General features: G+C 40.2%; 2 protein-coding genes across 6 annotated transcripts in view; one reads left to right on the top strand and one right to left on the bottom strand.

Annotated features, from left to right (window-relative positions):
* Positions 1-5: 5 nt before the first annotated feature.
* On the bottom strand, positions 6-22,902 carry NPAT (nuclear protein, coactivator of histone transcription). 4 transcript variants are annotated; one of them, XM_072993657.2, is made up of 18 exons: positions 22,434-22,902; positions 19,609-19,727; positions 19,075-19,135; positions 17,862-17,934; positions 17,205-17,245; positions 15,732-15,962; positions 15,415-15,496; positions 13,714-13,858; positions 13,018-13,109; positions 12,848-12,935; positions 11,603-11,702; positions 10,949-11,077; positions 7,393-8,997; positions 5,523-5,638; positions 5,324-5,426; positions 5,024-5,081; positions 2,451-3,576; positions 6-837 (listed from the first exon to the last, which is right to left on the bottom strand). In XM_072993657.2, the coding sequence occupies exons 1-18, from the start codon at positions 22,468-22,470 to the stop codon at positions 760-762; spliced, it is 4,284 nt and encodes a 1,427-aa protein (XP_072849758.2). In that variant the 5' UTR covers positions 22,471-22,902; the 3' UTR covers positions 6-759. The 4 variants fall into 4 exon arrangements, with proteins under 4 accessions (XP_072849758.2, XP_072849759.2, XP_072849760.2 ...); XM_072993658.2 differs by having other exon boundaries at positions 11,603-11,699; positions 22,434-22,643; XM_072993659.2 differs by having other exon boundaries at positions 6-834; positions 22,434-22,639.
* ATM (ATM serine/threonine kinase) overlaps positions 22,879-23,017 on the top strand; it is a 75,646-nt gene continuing 75,507 nt past the window's right edge. For both annotated transcript variants that reach the window (XM_072993656.2, XM_020803139.3), the window contains exon 1: positions 22,879-23,017. The gene's annotated coding sequence lies outside the window, so the exon portion shown is untranslated.

Genomic DNA, 23,017 nt, shown 5'->3' with positions numbered 1-23,017 from the left:
GCCACTAACAGGACCAACTTTAGTAACAATTTAAAAAATACACAAACTTAGGGAAGTGATATTTACATGTGCATTTTAAAAGTACAGTAAAAAGAAAAATAAACCATCTCTTTAGATTCCTGGTGTTACTTTCTAAAAGTTGAAAACCCTTTATTGTGACAAACTTGCAATTTGGGAAAGACAAGCAGGATTGAATGTAGAAAAATCCTACATACAAAATGAACAGGGCAGCCATATTTAGAAGAAAACTAGCTATCCCTTTAAGACTTAAGCCAATAATTAAGCCTTATCTCTTCAATAAAGCGAACTTTCTAAAGCTTGGTCAGAATCCTCCTGCCCTATGTCATTCCAAGCACAATCATTTGAATGCAAGCTGTACTTTACAATGGAACTTACTTCTTGGTGTATTTAGGATTATTGGGTGTTTGACAGTATGAAAAAGAGGTCTGAACAGTTAATATGCACATTTTGGCAGAAAACAGCCAACAACTAGTATTAATAAAAGTATCTTTTTGTTTACAACTTCCAACTCTGTACAATATTTACATCATCCAATGAAATACAATTGTGCAAATTCGGTATAGGGCCAATTAAGTGCTCTCTCAAAATTAGATCCACTAACTTTTCTCCAGAACCAGTGTGACGTTTCTCACATGAAGATGAATTTCAGTGTACTGAGTATGCCACTTAATCTTCTGTTCTTCTCTCTTCCGCTTGGTACTTGCTACAGAGTACTTAGTTTCGAATATACATTCCTATTTATTCGTCATAATGCAAAGATAACAAGAACTTATCCACATCCATGCCAGCAGGAAAAGCAATTGGTAGCTTCTTCTGCTGAAAAACAAAACAAAATGTAAATGCCTAAAATCCCATTGCTGTACAAGACTCTAGTTGCACAAAATAATTTATTTGTAAAAAAAACCCCCAAAAAACCACCCAGTTATGTGTTGTCCAAGTCACATCCAACAGAACGTTTGACATTTCCCTTTTCAGAAGCAGACTGCTTCATGCCACAATGCAAATGTCTTTTCAAACATTCTACCATTTCAAAAGTCATCCACCATTTAATACAGGAGACTGATATTTGAGAAACACAATTACCAAGATCTCTTGCAAGCACAGAAAGCTGCAGTCTGGTGGCTCAAGTATTGCACTGCTTTGTTCACTTATCTCAGTGCGGTTTAGCCATCATTTTTGAGAGATTTACAAGGATTACAATGACCATAACAAAACAAATTCAGTGTATTAAAACCCACCTTCATTCTCACCCTCCGCCAAGAAATAACTTGTGAAAGAACAGTACTGAATTGTAATATTTTATTATTTACTGTACCAATGGTCTTGCACTCTTATTAAAAGCGTGCTGCATTTAATCCATCTCTTCTAATCCAATTTTATGCAGTCAACAACACAGGATGCACAGGACCTAAATGGTCAATTGGGAAATATACCAAACCTTCAATCGCTATAAAAAGCTATATCATGTAAGTTATAAAACAGCAATCTGAGATCAAAAATAGGCTGACTATACTGGATCTGGAATGTGCAGAAGCTATTTTGCTGATGGAGCTCAGATCTGCTGGCGCAGCTGCCTGAGATCAGAAAGCAGAGAAGCCAAAAAAAGTCATGGAGCAAGGAAGGAACTGATTTATGCAAGATCCAAACTCTCTTCAGCCTCCTATGCCAGTGCAAAGGGAGACTAAACTGAAGATAGTTCTAAGTAATTTCCAACATCTCTAGGCTAAGAGAAGTTGAATTCAGCACAGACTCGGCTGACTTAGCAAGAGACCTCAGCCAGACCTCAGCCATCTTCACTGGTTAGGACTGTGCCTTGGAATCTATAGTCTCTTTCATCTGCACTAGATAAATATAAAAGCAGTGATAGGTACTTTTTTCTTCTTCTTTGTCTGCAAGATAGCTTGCAGAACTGGACTTGTTTGAACAACACTTGTTTGAACTGGACAAGATCAGACTAGGCAGAGCATGTGGGACCCCTTCACTGAAAACACAAAAGACTGCTATGAAAGAATGGTGTCACCCATGGACACTGGCTTGAATCCTGCTGGGGATTTCCATGTGTACAACAAGCTTTGCAGAAGCTGTGGTGCTATTTGATGAGGTGCCTATTTCATGACTTGGTTGTGCAAAACAGGTACCTAACAAAATATTGCAACTAGCTCCAGGCATAGGAATCTCCAAAGAGTTCCGACTCTTGCATCAGCAGATGGAAAGGAGATGATTTGTGTACAGAACAGAGACAGATTTTCAAATTTTTAGTCATCCTGTGTTTTAGACAAAACACTTGCTGGTCATATTGCAAAAGACCCTGGGAAGTGACCTTCCTTCTCTATTCTTGGAATTAGCCGTGTACTGGAATTAATGGCTGTTGTTGCAGTGATTCAGAAACAATGTCATATAACGTTTAGGAACCAAGGACATCTACTTACCTTCACTTTTTTCTTTTTTATCGGCATTGTAAAATTCTGAAGATCTTTCTTACTGGCTGTACGGGAATTCCTTTCACATTCAACCAAATCATCCTGCTTCCTTTTTTTGGCCGCACTTCTTAAAGGCTTAAACTGTTGTGTGTTGTCTTTCAGAGGAGTGGCTGTACTAGTCCTTGCAATAGCAGCCCGGGAAAGTATCATCAAAGTGTGGGCAGCCATGCTAACGCTGTTTTCACTGCCTGTTTCACTCGCTGGACTGCACGCTGGCATGTCAGGAGTAGCCGGAGGGACCATGATTCTCGGGGTTGCGTTCTCTTCACTGTAGCGCCGGCACGTTGGTGTCCTCATTACATCAAAGGTATCCTCTGAGTGTCGGTCACCTGTTCCTGAAGGTGTACGAGGTACTGGCAAATCCCCACATTCAGGGAGTTTACTACTAGGGCTGTGCCTCTGAATGTCATGCAGCATTTCCACAGCTTGCTTAGTCAATGGACTTGTCAACGAATGGGCTTGGTTGGGAGATTTTGTTTGGTCTTTTTTGGATTCCTTGGCAGGCATGACTCCCGCATTTTTGCTGTTTGTGTTTGACTGGAGCCCTTGTTTTTTAGTTAGCTCTTGAGCTGAGGAGCTGTTCTTCTCATTGTGAAGAATGCTATTTTGTTGGCCACTAGATAAGGTGGCCACCTCCTGATTTTTGGGGCTTTTGTCAAGACCCCTTTCGAGTTCATTCTCTTTATTTGCAGTCTGCTTTCTTAACACATCTGATGCCAGTCCTGGACCTAAATTCTTCCTCTCCAGTTGGGCCTCCTTCATAGCCAAGTTTCTGTTAGTAATATCAGGCTTACATAGAATCCTGGGCAAAGTCCTCTCGCGTTCCCTCTTGCTGGACTGAACTTTAGTAGGTGAAAACACAGTATTGGAAGAATTTCCTGGGACTGAAGGGCTTTCATTCTTTTCTTTATGCGATGCTTGCGTGCCTCCTATTGGAGTACTAAGGGTGTTGTCAAAGCAAAGCACTCGTCTGTGGCTCTCGCTCTGTTTGGGACTGGAGCTAGTGGCATCAATGGCAAGGGTGTCAGGTTTCTTTTTCACATCTCCACTGGCGTTCTTGTCTACGCTTCCAATTCTGAAAGAGAAAACAAGGCAAGTTGTATTTGGCAACCCAATCATGACATTATTTCATTTTTGCTTATGTACGAGGGAATGCTGATAAGTACTGAGGCTTTCCCAGAAAAAAATGAACTAGGAAGCTGTAACTGCCACACTATTCTATATATTCCCCCAGGAAGTCAGTGCACTTGTGACATCTGTCCTGCACCTTCTTAAGTCCCTGCAAATAAAATTCTTCCGACTGCTGGTGTAACCACTCATTTGCAGCATTAGTTGCTTCCAGAACACTCCCAAATCTTTGTCCCTTTAGGTGTTTTTTGAATTTGGGGAACAGATAATAGTTAGAAGGAGCCAGGTCGGGAGAATAGGGTGGATGGGGCATCACTTGAAAGCCTAAGGTGGTCAGATTTGCCATTGTTTCACTTGCAGTGTGTGGCGAGCCGTTGTCATGCAACAGGATGACACCTTTGGAGAACTTTCCTCGACGTTTTTCCTTGATGTTTTGCCTGAACTTCATCAATAAAGCACAGTAATATTTTGCATTGATTGGTTGAACCCTGTTGGAGGTAGTCCACCAGCAAGAATTCCCTTCTTATCCCAAAAACTGTTGCCATTTGCTTCTGCATCAACCTTTGCACTCAAAACTTCTTTGGTCTGGGGGAACCACTGTGCCTCCATTCCTTAGATTGTTCCTTTGTCTCAGGATCATAACAGTAGATCCATATCTCATCACCAGTTACCAGTTTGCCCAGGAAATCTGACTCATTTCTTGTAAAATGTTCCAAAACAGCCATCAATGACTCCACACGTTTCCTTTTTTGTTCGGTTGTCAAAAGTTTGGGGATCCACTTTGCTGCCAGCTTTCTCATTTCCAAGTTGTTGTGGATAATGGCACCAACTCTCTCACGTGATATTCTCAGATATATAGCAATACTTTTGGCTGATATTCAGCGGTCCTCCATGATAATGTCATGGATGGTTTTCACATTTGCAGGCACAGAGACAGAAACAGGCCTTCCACTGGGTTTCTCACATTCAACACTGAAATGGTCAGTGTTAAAATTGACAACCCAGCATTTAACTGTTGCATATGAAGGGCCACTGTCACCCATAGTTTGTGACATTTCATCATGGATCTGCTTTGGAGAAACAGGAACTTGATTACGGTCCTATGCTCTTCCGGACTGAACTTTTCTGGAGGTGCTGCCATGTTCACTTTGGATCTGAACATTAAAGATAAGTTAAAATCATAGGTAGTTGATTTTTGCACCATTGAATACAGACAATTGGTCAACACACCCTGCAATTTATAGCTTCCTAGCTCAATTTTTTCTGGGAAAGGCTCAATACTCATCAGCATCCCCTCGTATCAACTGGTTCATTCATTTCTCCAAGTTAAGTGTCTAGCCAAGGATGCTAATAACTCATAAAAGTTATATACCCTGAAACTTGTCTTAACTAACCTTTGTACTCGAGAAATAGGACGATTCACAGGCTCTGATCCATTTGGCATCAGCTTTCCTGAATCAATGTGAGAAACAAACTATTAAAATAAAAAAATTATACATCCTCTTTTCAACTTGAAGCATCTGAAGAAATGTTTTCTATGTAGTTTCATATGGAAGGTTACTGAAGTATTATTTTTGCTTCAGTAAAAATAGTTACAATAGTTTCAAGATATAGAGTTATGAAAGTATCTGCATGGAAGAATATAATTCAGGGACAAAGCATCTAAATATTCCCTCAACACATCACCACTTTACCTGCACTTGACTTATTTCTTGGGATCCTCTGTGATTTGGGAGGGAGAGGTAATTTAGGAATGCCTCCGCTGCCTAAAGATGGCTGTAATGGCATGTGCAGGACCTTGGGAAAGTAAAACGGAAAAAAAAGGATGAAAGTTTTTTTAGTTAAGGTTTCTAAGCTCATGAACATTACGGTGATTCAATGGTAGCATTTTACCTGCCGTGACGGATCTGAGAATGTATTTCCACTTTGTCCCATGATAGATACTGGAATCATTCCCACCATGCCCTGCAACACAGGCTGTACCGGAGATGCAATTATAATTGCAGAACCTAAAAGTGAATAGACCTGGGTGAGCAACAGAATGTTAATGCAAAAAAGTCTCAGAATTTCTATCTATGTTGTCTCAAGATTAGGGAATTTACTATTCACTTGTTTCCTACATAGTATGCTGTTCTTCACTGCTTGTATCTGATTACTACAATGTATCTGATTACTACTCTTCCCCTAAAGAGCTCAAGTCTGCATATACAGTAGATACTTCCCAGGTAGTCTGCATCCTCTGTAGCTTGTAAGGGTAGACCTGCTGGCTTTGGTAGGAGAACTGCGTCATTCTCCAAGGGATGGCTCAGCTGTCATGAAGTACTTCCACACAAAGTAGACCTGTTTGTCTTAGGAACATTCATGTGGAGGAATCCATGTCTGACTCATGTTGTACTTGAGTAGAACTACTGGGTTTTGACTGCAATTTGGATAGTAAGCAAAAAATACCGTATTTTTCGCTCCATAAGACGCATCTTTCCATAAGACGCACCAATTTTTTAGAAGAAAACAGGAAAATATAATCTGTTTCCTTCGCTCCATAAGACGCACAGACTTTCCACCCTCCTGTTTTGTGGGAAAAAAGTGCGTCTTATGGTGCGAAAAATACGGTATATATATACCGAGGGAACCTCTCAAAGACAAGCAGAGATGCATGTGGAACTGTCCTTATGTCGAAGAAAATGCAGAAACGCTTGTGCTACAGTTCTCAGGGAAAAACAGACCTCCCTGGTGAGTTCAGTTCCAGGGAGGGGCTTCTCTGGTTTTACTTTCTGTCTCATCAAATACCTCGTGGTCAGGTCCTGCAGACTAAAGGGTGAAAGGGGAAGATTTTGTCTCTTCCCGTGTTTCAAACCTCAACTCAAAAAAACCCACCATCCAGCATAATTAAGGAATTATGGAAGTTGTGCTCAAAGACATCTGAAAGATCAAAATTTCCCTACCCTGGCTTAAAATATGAACTTTTGTGATGCTTTCAGATTATCTCAAAAGCTATAAACAGAAATTTACGTAGAGTTCTTAGCCATATTTCAGCTTGAAGTTTTGTTCTTATCAGCATAGGTTGTCAGCAATCACAAAGTTTGTAAACACCTTAATCTAATGGGGTACATTTATTGAATAGTGTTCTTGTTTTGTGTGCTTACCTACACACACATCTCACTGAGTATTCCTGGAGTGGCCCGTATGTGTAGGTACCCCCATACAAGGTATGCTTGACTATCAAGCCAATTTGCTCTCCAAATGATAATTTCCCATTTATCACAAGTACTGCTTCTGTAGGGCTAAACTGGTACATAATCAAAGGAACCAATATTAGATATAAGTGATACAAACCTTCTACTGTAATTTTGGCCCATAAGAAGTCATTATAAACTGCTTTACTGCAGCCAAAACTGTGCTCACAACCTGGGGTTCAATCCCAGGTAGCCGGTTCAAGGTTGACTCAGCCTTCTATCCTTCTGAGGTCGATAAAATGAGTACCCAGCTCGCTGGGGGGGGGGGCAATGTGTAGCCTGCATAATTAACTTGTAAACTGCCCAGAGAGTGCTTGAAGCGCTATGGGGCGGTATATAAGCAGCACGCTTTGCTTGCTTTGCTTATTATCTTTTGTGTTCTTACAGTTTCTGCCTATCATAATACATTACAATAAACTACCCTCAAGTGAAGATTTAAGGTTTTAATGTGAGCTTATTTAAATACGACAACAAAATATTATTGAGGCAACTCAAACATCAATCAGTTGGGGTTGTAAAGCAATAGTTACCCTGTGAGAAGTTTGGAGACACTGGTGAATTCAAGGCAAACAAGTTGTTTGTTCTAGGTGGAGTCCGTAACTGCTGTGCTGTTGGCATCTGTGATGCAAGAGATGTTGAACTTCCAGGCAACACAACCAAATTTGGTGGTGTAGCACTTGTACTCAGAGCTGTTGGTTCCGTTACACAGGTGGCAATATAGACACTGTTGGTGCTGTTAAAAGATGTACTTGTACCTGGCATTAGCTGTATAAATCCCCCATCCTTGGCAACATTTGTTGCTCCAGAAATAGAAAAAACAGTGCAGTCCTCATTCTGTACATTGAGTGTACTCACAACAGAGTCTTGAGGTCTGAGGACAAGAAGATTCTGTTCTACTGAAGCTGTATCCCCAGTCCTCTCAACTTCTTCTGAAGTTGTGCAACTGGATGATCCTTCTATTTTGACTGGTGATTTAGCTGGAGAAGACAGTATTATAGTTGGCAAATTGTCTCCAGTGATGCTGGACACAGCATTGTTCAGTTCTGTGTCTGTTGAAATGAATGGGTCATCACTGATAATGATTTTTAGGGAAACTATGCTAGAGGGGTCTTCACTTGTGGCATGACTGCTCGATGAAATGCTAGCAGCAACTTTGTTCCCCGGACTTAACTCCCCCACTGGCTCTGGTGGGGAAGGAGAATGACATACCATAGTGGCGGTGCAGCTGCTTTCAGTAGGTGGCTCTGTATTCCCCTCACTGTCAGAAGCCGGAAACACACAGTCAGCATCTGTTTTTGTAGAAGATGATGGCTCTTGTATTTCCATCTGTGTGATCACCGAGACCTCAGATTTCTGTTTATGGCCTTCTGAACATTGTTCTGGGTGCACAGACTGATTGTCGGAATGAACACTATTGGAGGTATCTGCTACTTCAAGCTGCAGCTCTATTGCATTTGGTGTGGATCCATTCACAAGTATTATGGCAGAATCTGACGCAAATTTGTCCTGTCCTTGACAAGGAGAGAGAGGAGGACTATGGACGTTTTGCTGGCCAAGTGTGGGAAACACAGGTGACTGTTCTTTACCTGGTCCCAGATCTTTATCCGATTGTGGAGAATGGTTAGAGCTCACCATGTCTGCCCCACTGACCACTTCAGTGTGATCAAGTCTTAGAGGAGTTAGCAATTTTGCACTGGTTTTCTCAGATAGTATACTATTTGGCAGTGGGTAACACTCAGCACTACCAGATTGTGATGTCTGTGGAACACCTAAAGGATCATACTGCAGATCAGCTAAATTTTGAGAATCCTGACATGGTAGGTCTTTTTCTGATCTACAGATTGTTGATGCTGCTCCTTGTTGGTTGTAAGATCCTATGCTGTGTCCACTGAACTGTGAGCCAGAGACCTGATTTGGCTCAGATTCAAAAGTATTTGTGTGTTCAGCAGTGTCTCTTTCAACGGAATTACTTTCCCCTCTTAATTTAGAGCCCACGGGAAATTCCCCAACGACTACTGTTTGCATCTTCAGATGTTCCTCCAAGGTAAGATCACTGCCACTGCAACCTGGCTTCGGGACACATGCTTCTTTTGAATGGTCTTCTGTGTACGACAAGCATCCTTGGGAATTATCACCTACAAAAGAACAACAGAATTTCAAAATTGACACATTTCAAAGTAGTCCACCATTTGATCAAATAGACTTTTGAATCAAATTTGTTTTTTATGGCACATTCAGGATTGTCGTGGCAGTGTTTGTGCAAGACAGTAAACATTTCACTAATTTATCAAAAGGTACAAGTCTCAGTTTTTCTTTCTTGTGTTCCAATTTAATGGAAGATTTAAAATACTTTGTCATCTAGATTAAAGACTCTCTTCCAATAACAATTAAAAAAAGGAAGTTGTGTTTTTCTGTAGTGAAAATGTCAGTGTTCTTGGAAACACTGGTTTTTATGTCAAAGCACAAACACAGGATTTAAGAGAAGGCCATACTTTTCCCTCTTAATTCCAACCAGAATTTTCCTGTCCAGTCCTAAGGAAGTGATGCAATCCAACTGATACGGGCTATCCAAGGAACAAAAGGAATATATGTTTGGATTTGGTGCTTAATTTTAACATAGGAATCCTTTGGGGGGGGATGCACATATGTAAAGGCTTAGATGTCAGGCCATTTGAATTCAATTTACAATTGCATAGTGTAATAAAAGTCACTCTGCTTACCTCCTGGGGCTGGAATCCATAACATAGGCAAATATGTGGGGTCTACTGTGTATCTAATAGGGATGTGGTGGCACTGCGGATTAAACCGCAGAAGCCTCTGTGTTGCAAGGTCGGAAGACCAGCAGTCGTAAGATCAAATCCACATGACGGAATGAGCTCCCGCCGCTTGTCCCAGCTCCTGCCAACTTACCAGTTCGAAAGCATGTAAAAATGTGAGTAAATTGGTGGGAAGGTAACGGTGTTCCGTGTCTAGTTGCGCTGGCCATATGACCACGGAAAATGTCTACGGACAAACGCTGGCTCGATGGCTTGGAAATGGGGATGAGCACTGCCCCCTAGAGTCGGACATGACTGGACTAAATGTCAAGGGGAACCTTTACCTTACTGTGTATCTTTATCTCACTGTTATTCCAAAACTGGAATTGCAGAGGGGCTCATAAAGTGATAAGAAAGTACTCACATGACAAAACACTGTGGGCAGCGTCCAAAGTTAGTTACTGTACCCTTAAGACCAGATTCATTGAAATTCATGAGAAGTTAACTGTGACTAACTGAAGCCCCACTGGTTTCAGTGAGTCTATTATGACTAAGTCTGAATCAGAAATCTAAGTACACACCTTGAACAGGACTGCACCCCAAAGCCCTCAGGGAACAGCTGCAAACCCCGGCTGGAAACAGCTTTTAGTTTCAGAAGAGCAGAAGAAGAAAGGGAAGAAAAATTTGTGCAGATCTCCAGCATTCCATTAGATTCAGCCCAGAGGAGTATAAAGACAGCTAATTCACACCATTCCAAATTCTTCTTTGGGGCTGCTGTTTTGTCATGAGCATACAAGCATTTAACATTCACATTGTAGTGGCAGTCATTTTGTGAGCTATTTTATGCACAGCAGTGAGGAGGAATGGTTACTCATTGTCAAATATCTAACAGAAGTTATCACGAGACTATATAAAAAATGACAAATCTTGCATTTTTAAAAGATGGATGTTTCCTGAAAACCCGAGCTTCTATGCAGCTCTCATGAAACTTCACACTTGACTCTAAGTGTGTTTATCCAGATGTCCCATCTATTTCAACAGGACTCACAAATTGAGCTATAATTTACAAAATCCTGTGTTAGAACACATATATTATCCAACAGATGCAACAAGACCCGTTTTTCTCTTTTCTGTTGTACATTTCTATAAAATGTAGCCATTACAATGTGCCCATATAAAGGTCTCCTTGCTTTCCAAAGAGACTTGCAGTCCATCTAGTAATTTACGCAAGTGGGAGTAAAACCATCTAGAATGCTCAGCTGTAAAACAAAAGAATACCTGCAAATATCAAAGAAAGCAGACTCTAGAAAATCTAGTAGGAGATGCTTACCAAGTTTTGTTGTTGTGATATAGCTTTCAAGTGCTTCCAGATTTTCTTCAGACACCAAAATTCCACTTTCAACTCCGCCACCATGTGTGGAAATACCATGAGAAGCATTTTTACTACATTTGGTTTTACCTATTTAAAAAAAACCATATTTTGGCAACGTGGTTTCATGATACTCAAATTTGGTAAAAGATGTAAATATTACACAGAATGGAGGTCCAAAGGGACTATGTTCAGTGTCACCTGAAAATGGTTTCTTTGATACTTTTCTTATCTTAATTAAAATCAATCATAAAGCCATTTCAGAAAGTCAACAGCAGGGCAAAAATAATCAATGTTTCATCTTGATTAAATTATCCATTTTAAAAACTGGTAGTTTTTGCAGAAAATAGCGGATCAGAGGCTAATTAAACTGATCAGCTGATTTAAATGCAAAGAATGTAGCCTATGTTTGGGTGAACATTTTATTACAAGTTCCTTCTAAAAAATGGGATTTTAAGGTAGCCAATATTTAAGCATAATTCTCTGTTATAATCTACTCTTCTGCATGTCTATTCAGAATTAAGTTTCAATGCATTTAATCGGGCTTACTCCCAGGTAAATAGGCATAGGGCTGTCATTAAAATCATGGTATCCAAAGCAAGGAGTAATACATACCAAAATCAAATATATCAAAGAGCCCTTGAAATGCAGGGTCTGACTCTGTTTGCTCCAGAATCTCCTGTATGGCTTCTTCAGTCATGTGAATTTCACCCTGCTAAGTATGTGTGTGCAAAAACAATAAAAAATTAGTTGAAAGCCTTAGATTTTTTTCAAAAAGCAACATTTCACTGAAAAATGCGTGCAGCACATCATCATGCAAAAATCACGAAGAGTTTGAAAAACAATCAGTCTTACCACAATAGCAGAAGTGACACCATCCATTTTACAAATACTGGAGCCAATTCTAACTACTCATTGCACATTATTTATTTACTCATTAAAAAAAATATATGCCACTCTATATCCTAGGATCTCAGGGCAGGTCACAAAAATGTATAACACAATTTAAAAGATATTCAATACAATTTAAAATCAAACAATAGAAACAGAGCACTAAAAACTGGGCAGGACACGATCCTTATCTCAAAGGCAGTGAGATAAGGCTACCCAGATATTCTTAGACTACTGCTCCCAAAATCTGTCACCAATAGCTGTGTTGGCCAGGATTTCTGTGACATGAAGACCAAGAACATCTGGGAACCCAACGTTGGAAACCACTGCTTTAATAAATATGTTTTGACTTGATGGCAAAATTATGCCAATGTTGGCACCAACTGAGCCTCCAAGGGGAGGGCATTCCACAATTGGGGTACTGTGGCAGAAAAAGGCCTCTCCGTGTCTCCGCATAACAAGCTGTTTTCACTGATGGGAGATAGAGGAGGGCCTCCCCAGGAGATCTTAGTGATTGGGCAGGAGAGGTACTTGCTCTAATATCCAGGTCCCAAGCAATTCAAGACCTTGAACTCTGAACAGAAGAGGATTGGCAGCCAGTGCCAAATCCTTCAAAACAAGTGTCATGTAGATTCTGAAATGTTCCTGTTAACAATCTAGCTGTTGCATACTGCATTTGCTGCACCATCCATGTTTATCTTTAAGAGTAGCCTCATGTAGATTGCACTGCAGTAGTCTAACTGATAAGTCACCAGGGCATGGACTACTATGGCAAGGTTATTTCAGTTCCAGATGATTTCAAAGAAATTCTATACATATTTTCTGGACATACCGGTATTTATCACATTTGGTCTATGTAGAACCCCTTCAAAGGCTGTTTGAAAATGGGAGTTCTGTCCTGATTTTCCTTCCAAAGAGGATCAAACTATCATTTACACGCTGCCTTTAACATTTCTCTTAGAAGCTTACTTGAAGATCAAGGAATTCGTCAATTGAAGACTCTTGTATTGCCGGGCCGCTCTCTGCTTGCTTTGCTGACTGAGAAATACTGCCATCACTGGGAAAGCACAATACAAATGTTTATTATATCTCAGAAATAATCTGGAGACCTATAATAGGTTAAAGTAAAAGAAGTTTACCTGCCCAAGAATTTGTTAATGTTTTCAGCTAGTTTCTCCTGAAGACATTTGTTGCTCAGAATCTTCTCTCTGGCATTTTCAATAATCATTTGCTAGAAAAGGATGTCAAATTGACCCAAGGTTATGTTTCCATAAGTGCTAAGAAAATATTAATACTACCAGCACTCAGTCATTCCCCCCAAATCCTAGACAGCAGAATTCTTATTTGTAACTTGAACATTTAGTCAGCCATATCATAAACTTAACTTCTTCCTACATGCCACTAATTTTTCCACTCTTTTAACTCCGAGAATATTCTCACTCACCAAAACCCCCTAAAGGAGATGCCCTAAATTCCGTATTTAATAACTATGCAGCAAAATGGTAACAGATGATAAACTAAAACTGCAAGGTTCTGAATCACAATGTTTAGTTACATTCTTCTCTCATGTTTGACACGCTAACTCTATGCTGACAATAGCCTTATGGCCAAACTTTCAAGACTTTAACATTTGATGCTCTGTGCATCAAGCTTTCATTAGAAACTGCACAAAAAATAGGGCTAACTTTGGACAAGTGTTTTTAAAAACTGATTACTTTATACAGTTTATGCTTTACAGCTCTATGCAAAAGTGGAACAGTTAAAACAAAAAGTTAAGGGGTGCAAGAAGAGGAGAAAAACATCATGGAGTTTTTTTTTTTTTAAATTAAGCTTACAGGAAGGTCACTCTGAATAAGTTCTAGCTGCTCGCTTTCTTCCTCCATTGGTGGACTTCCTTCTTCTACTGCCAGAGAATCCTGTAAGCCACAGTCAGATGATTGTGGACCAGCTAGTACAAGATTTTTTTTCTTCTGGGAGTCACTGCAATATTTCAGATAAATGGAAAAAAATATAAACTTACTCACACCAAGACATTCATGGCTCATGCCACAGCACCCACGCCAGCTTGCTATTGTATTTTTCAGTGGAATCTTTGATCTTAACTGAGATCCACATCCATTATGGCATTTGCTTCTTTAGTTATTTTCTTTCTTATATGCATTTATATTCTACCCAGAACTGGAGGAAAAGGCAGCTTAAAATATAGTTAAAAATAACAGAATGAACATACAAGTAGCTACAAATATTAAAAGTAGAGTTAAAAGTAGAGCACTTCAAAACGTGCTAGTTAAAATTCTAATGATATCTTACCTAATCCAGAGAATCAGCTAAAATCCAGCTAAACAATGTTAGAAGTCTGTTAATTGCTGAAAGTCTATTTCAATAAAAAGATCTTGGCCTTCTAGCAAAAAGGACAGGAACATAAAGGCAACGTCGGCCTCTTTCATCAAAGAGTTTCAGAGCCTGGAGCAGCCACAGAGAAGGCCCTCTCTCAAGCCTCCGCTGTTTGGACCTCTGAAGATAATGGAACCATGAGAAGGGCATCTAGCAAGATGATACTGAGGAATGCATCTTTCAGATAGTTGTATAGGGCTCTAGAAGTCATAACCAACACCTGAACTGTGTTCAGGAAAGAACTAGTAGGAAAGGAATATGGTTCCCATTACTGGCCCTGGTCAGCAGTCTGACTGCACTGGATCAGCTGAATTTTCTGAATTACTCTATAAAGGCACCTTCACCCAGAATACATTACAGTAATCCAACTGGGATGTATGTAAAGCACATATCACTGTAGCCAGGTCAGATATCTCCAGGAATACGTACAAGTGGTACAGTAGCTCTAATGGTGCAAATGCACTCCTGGCTATCATTAAGACCTAAGCGTGTAGGCTCAGGGTTGAGACCAGGAACACATCTAAGTTGCAAAGATGAGTTTTTAGGGCGAGTATAACTCCATCCAACAAAACCAAAATCCCCATTCTCTAGTCTGCTCTTTTAGTGACCAGAAGCACCTCTGTCTTGTACTGATTAAGCTTCAACTTGTTCACCTCCATCATCCACTATTGACTGCAGACAATGGTTTAGAACTCAAGTTGCTTCCTCAAATTTAGGTGGAGACAGAGTTGGGCATCATCAGCACATTGTTGGCACCGAAATCTAGACCTCTCGCAATGGTTTCAAGTATACCTTAAATAGAATCCTGAAGAACTCCACAGGCCAGCATATAGGCCATCAAAAGAGCCCCACAGCACCTCCTGAGACTAGCTCCAGACACGGTATAATATGTCCTATTTTGTTGTTCATGAGGTTGTATTTACCTAATTTTCAGACCTGCCAAGGACCAGATGATTTTTATTATGTTCTGATACGCGAAACCATAGAATTCAAAGAGAGTGTACTTTCTTTTTCACATGGATTTTATGTCCTCTACCTGTAGACTACAGACTCTATAGATTATGTACTAATGAAGCTTCTTAATTCCAAATATTCAGGATATGCAGAAATTATAAACAAGTTAGTTGAGACACAAGATTTACCTTTTCCTTTTCCCAGGAGACATTACACTTGATTGCAGCTTCTGTTCTTGGAGCGAGGAAATCAGGCTGAGAGAATCTCCTGCTTGAAAACAAAGAAGCAAGTGATTCTTCTTGTTGAATATTAAAATATATATCTTGGAAAAAATTACATTTTTAGAACCCTTTTTTAAACCAATGGCTAACATAATGGCAATGTCTCACTGTATCATGGAAGAACACCATCTCTCATGTTCACAGTGAGGGCAGCATAGCCACACACACGGCTGTAATTCAACCACAGTCAAGTAGAATTCTTAAGAGCATGAGCATAAACTTACCATTAATGACTTTTTCCTGAACTTGGCCGTGATGTGCCAATGATGATTTTGATCTTTTCTGAGCTGGACTTGGAGTCATTATTGGTTTCAGAATAACTTGTGCAGCGGTCATTGGAGTAGAATTCAGTGGAACTGGCTGATGGAGTGCAGAGGATGTCCCTAAATTTGAAGACGCAGGCTGCTGAAGACATTTCTGCTTTTTCATATCTGCAATTGCACTCCTTGTGCGACCTGGTATAAGAAAATGAAAAACAAAATAGGTTAAGAGTTCATTTTAACAGATAGTCATGTTTCTAAAGCTGTATCTTGGGAAGTTGAAACCCAACCAACTGTTCCTTCACCTTTACAGATTTGTTGTGGAACAGATTTTATGTTTGATTAATTAACTAATAGCCAGTTGCTGATTAGAACACCGATAGACTCAAAAGTATTAATGTTAGAAAGGTAGAAAGGCACTACACTCAGGATCACAGACATTGAAGACCCCTTCAAATATGCAGAAGTAGGATAGTATCTTGGTGACTTCCAGGTAAGGATGAGTTTCTTACAATTTACTGTGGCAAGTTTAACTTATTAATCTGCTTGATGGTGGTGGTGATATGAAAAGCCAGTGGGATTTTTAATTTGATGAAAATTCATGTTATCCTCAAAGAAATCACATGAAGAAATCTGTACCTCTACATGTACTGCTCAAACATTAGTGGCTTAGCACTGACCCTCCAGATGTTTTGGACTACAACTTTCATAACCATTTGCTGCTGACCATGATGGATGGGGCTAATCATAGTATCTGGAGATCGAGAATGTTCAGTCCTGTTCTAGAATACCAGCCCTGTCCTATAAATAGGTTCTGATTCCATTCATATTACATAATTCAGCATTAAGCAGCTGCAATATAACTGTTTTGGGAAGATCTTACACCATATTAAGAATGAAAATTTAAGTGTACTTAAAAGCAACTACAGTGGTGCCTCGCTTAACGAGGATAATCCGTTCCAGCGAAATCGCTGAAGAGTGAAATCCTCGTTAAGCGAAATAAAAAATCCCATTGAAACGCACTGAAAACCCGTTGAATGCGTTCCAATGGGCTGAAAAACTCACCGTCCAGCGAAGATCCTCCATAGGGGCGGCCATTTTCGGTGCCTGTATAGCGAGGAATCCGTCCAAAAACACAGCGGGGAGCCATTTTACACAGCGGGCAGCCATTTTGAAGCCGCTGATCAGCTGTTTTTAAAACGTGGTAATGTGAAGAATTGGTTCCCGAAGCAGGGAACCGATTGTCGCAAAGCGGATTTTGCCTATTAAAACATTGTTTTGCGATCCCAAAAGAGTCATCGTATAGCAGTTTCATCATTTAACAAGGAAATCGTTAAGCGAGGCACCACTGTAATGACTTTCAAGTAAATATGGTTTCAACAAGGCTTTTGACAGGTAAAATCAGACAACATAGCACAGATTGCTTTTGATACATACTCCGCTGATGAGCAACAAATCCGCAAGAATTCTGCATGCTCCTGTAGAAATGAAATTGCCAATACAAATTAGGATACCATACACTGTAAGTGCAGAAAGAGTACATTTAAAGATAAATAGCAATCTGCAATTTTGCCATTGATGTTATATCTGTTGCACATGACAAACAGGTTTGACTATTTTATCACCAAAACTAGAGTTTAAGTCTTCAAGATTTTATTTTCATACGCTCATGTTTCAGGAGAAGGATGCAAAAACAAAGGCTGCAGTTAAAATTTTAATCTTGCAAATGGAACTGAAATTGTAATCATCAGCACCGCACACAGGGGAAGGCATTCCTCCAAAAATGCTCCACTTGATCATCCCGATTTCATAAAACTTTCCACTTGAGACTTACAAAACCAGGTAAGTTAGGACCATTCAGGAAACAAACACCTTAAAAATATCTTTTGGAAATGCAATTCCCAGAATTCACTGGTCAGCATTGCCAGTAGCCAGGCAGGCTGGAGGATCCTGGGAACTGTAGCCAAAAAATGGAAATCTTCATGACATCAAATACTTCACCACAATTTCACACGGCAGGAACATAACCCCCTACACAACTAGACGATAAATGTAGACAGAACTCATCGGAAATATGGGCTATTTCTGCTTTACCTGATTTGGGAAAGAGTGTAGTCCAACTTTTTCCATAAAGATGACATCATTGCTGGAACATCGTTTGTTGCCTCTTTAAAAGAAAACACATGAAATCAGACCCAAAACTTGGATAAAATTTTGAAAATGATTTTGACTGCAAGGTCTCTGCTCAACTATCAACTAACACACTTCCTTCAAGAGCCTCGTGGCACAGTGGTTAAACTGCTGCATTGCAGGCAAAACTGTGCTCAAGACCCGGGGTTCAATCCCAGGTAGCCGGTTCAAGGTTGATTCAGCCTTCCAAGGTTGGTAAAATGAGTACTCTGCTTGCTGGGGTTGGGGGGCAATGTGTAGCCTGCATAATTAACTTGTAAACCGCACAGAGAGTGCTTGAAGCGCTATGGGGCGGTATATAAGCAGCACGCTTTGCTTAGCTTTTGCTTCAAAACAAATTCAGTGGATTTCAATTCAACCTATTTTGTACCAGATGTGGCCTGTTTAGTCCTATAAGCAATTAGTGCACAAAACACATTGCAGAAATCTACATATGCCCCTATTTATGTTGTTTGATTCTTATTTTATGGAATGTTTTGAATTATTGCAAATAATTATTGCAATAAGCACTGATCAGCTGGGTAACACAAAGATTGACAACTGAATTCTATTAATAAAGTTAATATTACAGTATTGTAATTACAGTGGTGCCTTGCTAGATGATGATAATCTGTTCCACTGAAATAGCTGTTTAGCGAAATCATCGTCTAGCGAAAAGCATTTCCCCATTGGAATGCATCGAAACCTGTTTAATGCGTTCCAATGGGGAAGAATCGTCATTGTCTAGCGAAGATCAGCCATAGGAAAGCCACTTTGCGAACCGCCAATCAGCTGTTTAAATAGCTATCTTGCGAAGCTTAGGTCCCGAAAACACCCTTTTTCCGAGCACGGAGGGAGCTGTCAAAATCGTTGTCTAGCGAAAATTGGTTTGCGAAGCAGCGACCAAACACTGTCCAGTGAAATTCCCCATAGGAATCACTGTTTTGCGAATCGCTATAGCAATCACAAAAAGCCAATGTCTAGCGAAAAAACTGTCATGCGAGATAACTGTCTAGCGAGGCACCACTGTAAGTAAAAGTAAAATAACACAATCAATACACCCTCTCATGTTCAAATAGCCAGATGTTAGTAATAATATATATGATTTGCATGTCCTAAATCTTTCCACCATGCTTACCTTTTGATTTCATCGCTATATACTCATTGAGTATGGTGTTCAAGTTTTTTCCAAACAGAGACTAAATAAAAAAAAGAACAGCATTAAATGTCCAGCAATACTATAATCAGAAGTATGGCATATGACAAACATAATGGTTACAGTAAATGAGGCATTTGGACCACAAAATCACCCATTTTAATGGGTGCGCAAACAGACACAATGCAGTAAGGACTAGGGGGAGTATGACACTTCAATTCATTTTAAATTCAAATATGAAGCATATTGGACCAACTCAGGAAAAAATATGAGCCAGGGGCTTCTATCTATGGATAGCCCTTATCTCACAAATGTATAGTAAGTTGTGTGACATCAAGTCAGAATTGATTTATATGGACTCCAATAGGGCTTCCAAGGCCACTGGGATATGTAAAAAGCAGTTTGTTCTACACAAACACCCCAGCAAATCTCCATGGCCAAGTGGGGATTTGAGCCCAAGTCTTACGAGTCCTAGTTCATCATTCTGTCTACTACACCGCACAAATGCATACTCACCAATAAACAAGCTGGAACAAATCCTTCCCCAGTGTAGTGCTCTGCATATTCTTTCAAATCTGAACTTTCCAATATAAATGCTCTGCAGGTTGCTAATAGCTTTTCTTGTTGCAAATATCCTGCAACAGACAATAAATTTTCCTGCTTTGTATATGCATATGCATCAGGGGAAAATCAAAGCAACAGTACAATATACACAGCTTATCACAAACAGAACAGATCTCATTGGTGCTCAGAAGTGATGCAGGCCATGAATTCAGAAACATGTTGAAAACAGAGTTGTTAAGATCATCAGGAGAGACCTTTCTCTCAGTCCTGCTAACTTCACAAGGCTTTCTCTGTTGCTCCCAGACTCTCTCCCACAAGAGGCCAGGCTGGCTCCACCTTTGCAGTGTTTCCGCAATCAGACATAGACCTCTCTCTTCAGACAAGGTTTCCCTGAGTGACTGGATGTCTGAGTGGAGTTTTTTAAATGGACTGATGTTCCTTGCTGTTTTGACATTCCTTATGCTTTTTGTTTGATACTTTTTAGTACAGTACTGTACTGTATTTGTATATTCACTATTGTTGGCTTTTATATTGTCTTAATTATATAAGCCACGTTGAGTCCTTTTAAATAGAAAGGTGGGATGAAAATTGTTTAAATAAATAAATAACTATTGTTTTTTAATGACATAAGCCACCTTGGGGAAAAAGTATTTTAAATAAATACTCGCCTGCCTCCCAAAAAGTAACAAAGGGCAATGTCATTACTCCCAAGAATAAAACACAAATGAGATGAACACTAATGTGATAAACTTTAAGTGCTTTGTTGGAAGTTCATCTGAGATAATTTTTTTAATTTTTAAAGTGATTTTTATTTAAAAATCAATTTAAATGTCATGTGTAGATAACATTTTACTAAAAAGTATATATTACTTATGAGTAATGATCATCATATTATGTCTTAAAATGTGAAGAAGCTAACTTTTTCACTAAGGCTTCCAAATTCTGCCTCAATTATACTAATGCAGCCAAGCATAAAGCCTTACGATTTAAACATGCATCCATTTCTTTAATAACAAAATATGTAACAATTTTTACAGCTCAAATAAAAACACCTTACAGTATAATATTTTGGAGGAAAAATATTTTTGCCAGATTTGGTTTGCCATGTCAGTTGAAGGGGACTTATATAATTTTTTTTAAAAGAAAGAAAGAAAGAAAGAAAGAAAGAAAGAAAGAAAGAAAGAAAGAAAGAAAGAAAGAAAGAAAGATGCATGGAATGTTGTCCCTAGAAAGCAGTCCGATCAGCATTACTAAACAGAACAAAATGTAAGTCTATACTTCTAGGCACATGCAGCTAGAAATCATTCAAACAACAATTTTAAAGTCCAAAAAGACTTTTAAAACAAAGCTGAAAATCTGACTCCAGAAACAGAGGAGCTTAAAAAAAATAAGGCAAGAGCAAAAGGAAGCTTTAAAAGGAAGCTTCAAAAAGGAGCTTCAAAAAAGTATGGAATGTAAAGCAGCAGCTACAGTGACATGAATTCTAGTTTCAATTGACTCTTTGATACCTACTCCTTTATCACTTGCCATACAGTACCTCTATAAACATAACCAGTTGGGTGACAAAGATAAATCCTTAGACAATGCCTCAGATACAAGCAGGTTATACTGAAATGTATGCCTAGCTACAGGTAAAGGTATTTATGAGGTCACCATAATTCACTTACTTACAAAATGAGGAACATCTATGAATGTTGACCCTCATGTCTCCAATCTCCACCTACTTTGTTGTTCTACTTTAGACCATAGCTTTATTTTGTGATTACACTTATATTAACTTTATATATACTAATTTTAAAAATGACTGGTATCTCCCTAACAAAAAATACATTCAAAATACCTTTTCCTTAATTTGCTGCCTATGCACATGAGAGATCAAAACTGCTTCTCCTCAATTTTCATGCCTATCCCATTGGAAAAACCACACCAGATTATACTTTTTAATGTATATATATGAAAAATATACACATTATACATAATATACTCTGACATAAGAAAATCATATGTACCATAACGCTGAATTCTATCTAGTCCATGTTCTCTTCACATTCATCATATGACTGAACATGGCACAACACACACAATAATGGCCAAAAATTATGGGGTGCATACTTTTTTATCTGTAACTGACAGAAGTGTGAACCTTTGACAGTGCCTTGTGTGGAAAGGAAATGTTTGCTTGCATGCAGTTTGGTGGGATTGTGCAGGCCTGCTATTGTCAACCTTCAGCTCTCCAGCTGTTTTGGACTTCTGCTTCCAGATGCTGGCCAGCAGCCCAGGATTTTGTGCCCTGGCAGTGGTCAAGAACTGTGGCAACTGTAGTGGGCTGAACGCTTGGAACCACTTCTATGGCTGTATTATTTGTGGTGTTTTCTAAAAACATACTGTACACTCTTCGGAAGGCAGTCTTTCAATTAAAGTAAGCAGTGCATTTAATTATGACATAAAAATGAACGGTCTTTAGGTTCTCCATCCATTAGGGGAAATTTAATTGTTCCTTAAAAATTAATGCTTTAGGCCTTGGCGCAGTAAGCGATTAAAGCAGACAGCAGAAAGTGCCTCGGTGTGGAGAGAGACCGATCCTAAGCCCAGCAAGGCAAGTTTATTTGGACACAACCTTTTTTCATCTGGGATCCGATGCAGGAGGACGATCCAGTCCGGGGATACCTTTTCCAAAGACCTCGTTACAAACAGATCGCGGGAAAAATAGAGACAAGGGGGGGGGACGATCTGGGCAGCAGCCCTCCTTACCCCCGAGGAACTCTGAACAAGCTTACCTAGGACCAGGCGGGCCACGTCGGAGGGCAGTAACATGGTGTGAGGGGGGGGCTGATCCCCCCCAGTGGGTCGCAGGCAGCGCAGGCGGCGATTTCCCCCTCTCCTCCCCAAAAAAAGGCGATTCTTTCTCCCCCCCAACCGACCGACCCCTCGACCGCTCTCACGCCGAGCGACTCCAGAAAGGCGCCTAAAACCTCCTCTCAGCCTCGACGCCCGCCCAAAACCCTTTCCGCTCACAGGAACGTCAACAAGCTCTTTTCCGCTTCCGGTTGGGGGGCGGAGCGCAAAAAAAGAAAAGTAAAAGCGGTTCCTTCCCCTCCTCCTCCTCCTCCTCCTCCTCCTCTTCTTCTTCGTTTCCCCGCCGCCGCGTGGCTTTTGCTGCTGCGCCCATTGAAGCCGCCCGCCGCGACGGTCAGGATGGGGGAACCGAGGGAAGGAGGAGGAGGCGGCGGCGGCGGCGCGCGCCCCGTGGCGTAAATCCGTGTCGAGAATCCAGTCGGCCGGCCGGCACGCGCCCCCAAGAGAGAGCAAGGGCGCGCGTGCGTAGAGCTGTTCCACAACCCCCCGCGTGGGTCACTTTCAG

The sequence above is a fragment of the Pogona vitticeps genome, chromosome 3, assembly GCF_051106095.1.
Source record: "Pogona vitticeps strain Pit_001003342236 chromosome 3, PviZW2.1, whole genome shotgun sequence".
Classification (NCBI taxonomy): Eukaryota; Metazoa; Chordata; class Lepidosauria; order Squamata; family Agamidae; genus Pogona; species Pogona vitticeps.
This window is presented reverse-complemented; position numbering and strand designations above follow the sequence as displayed.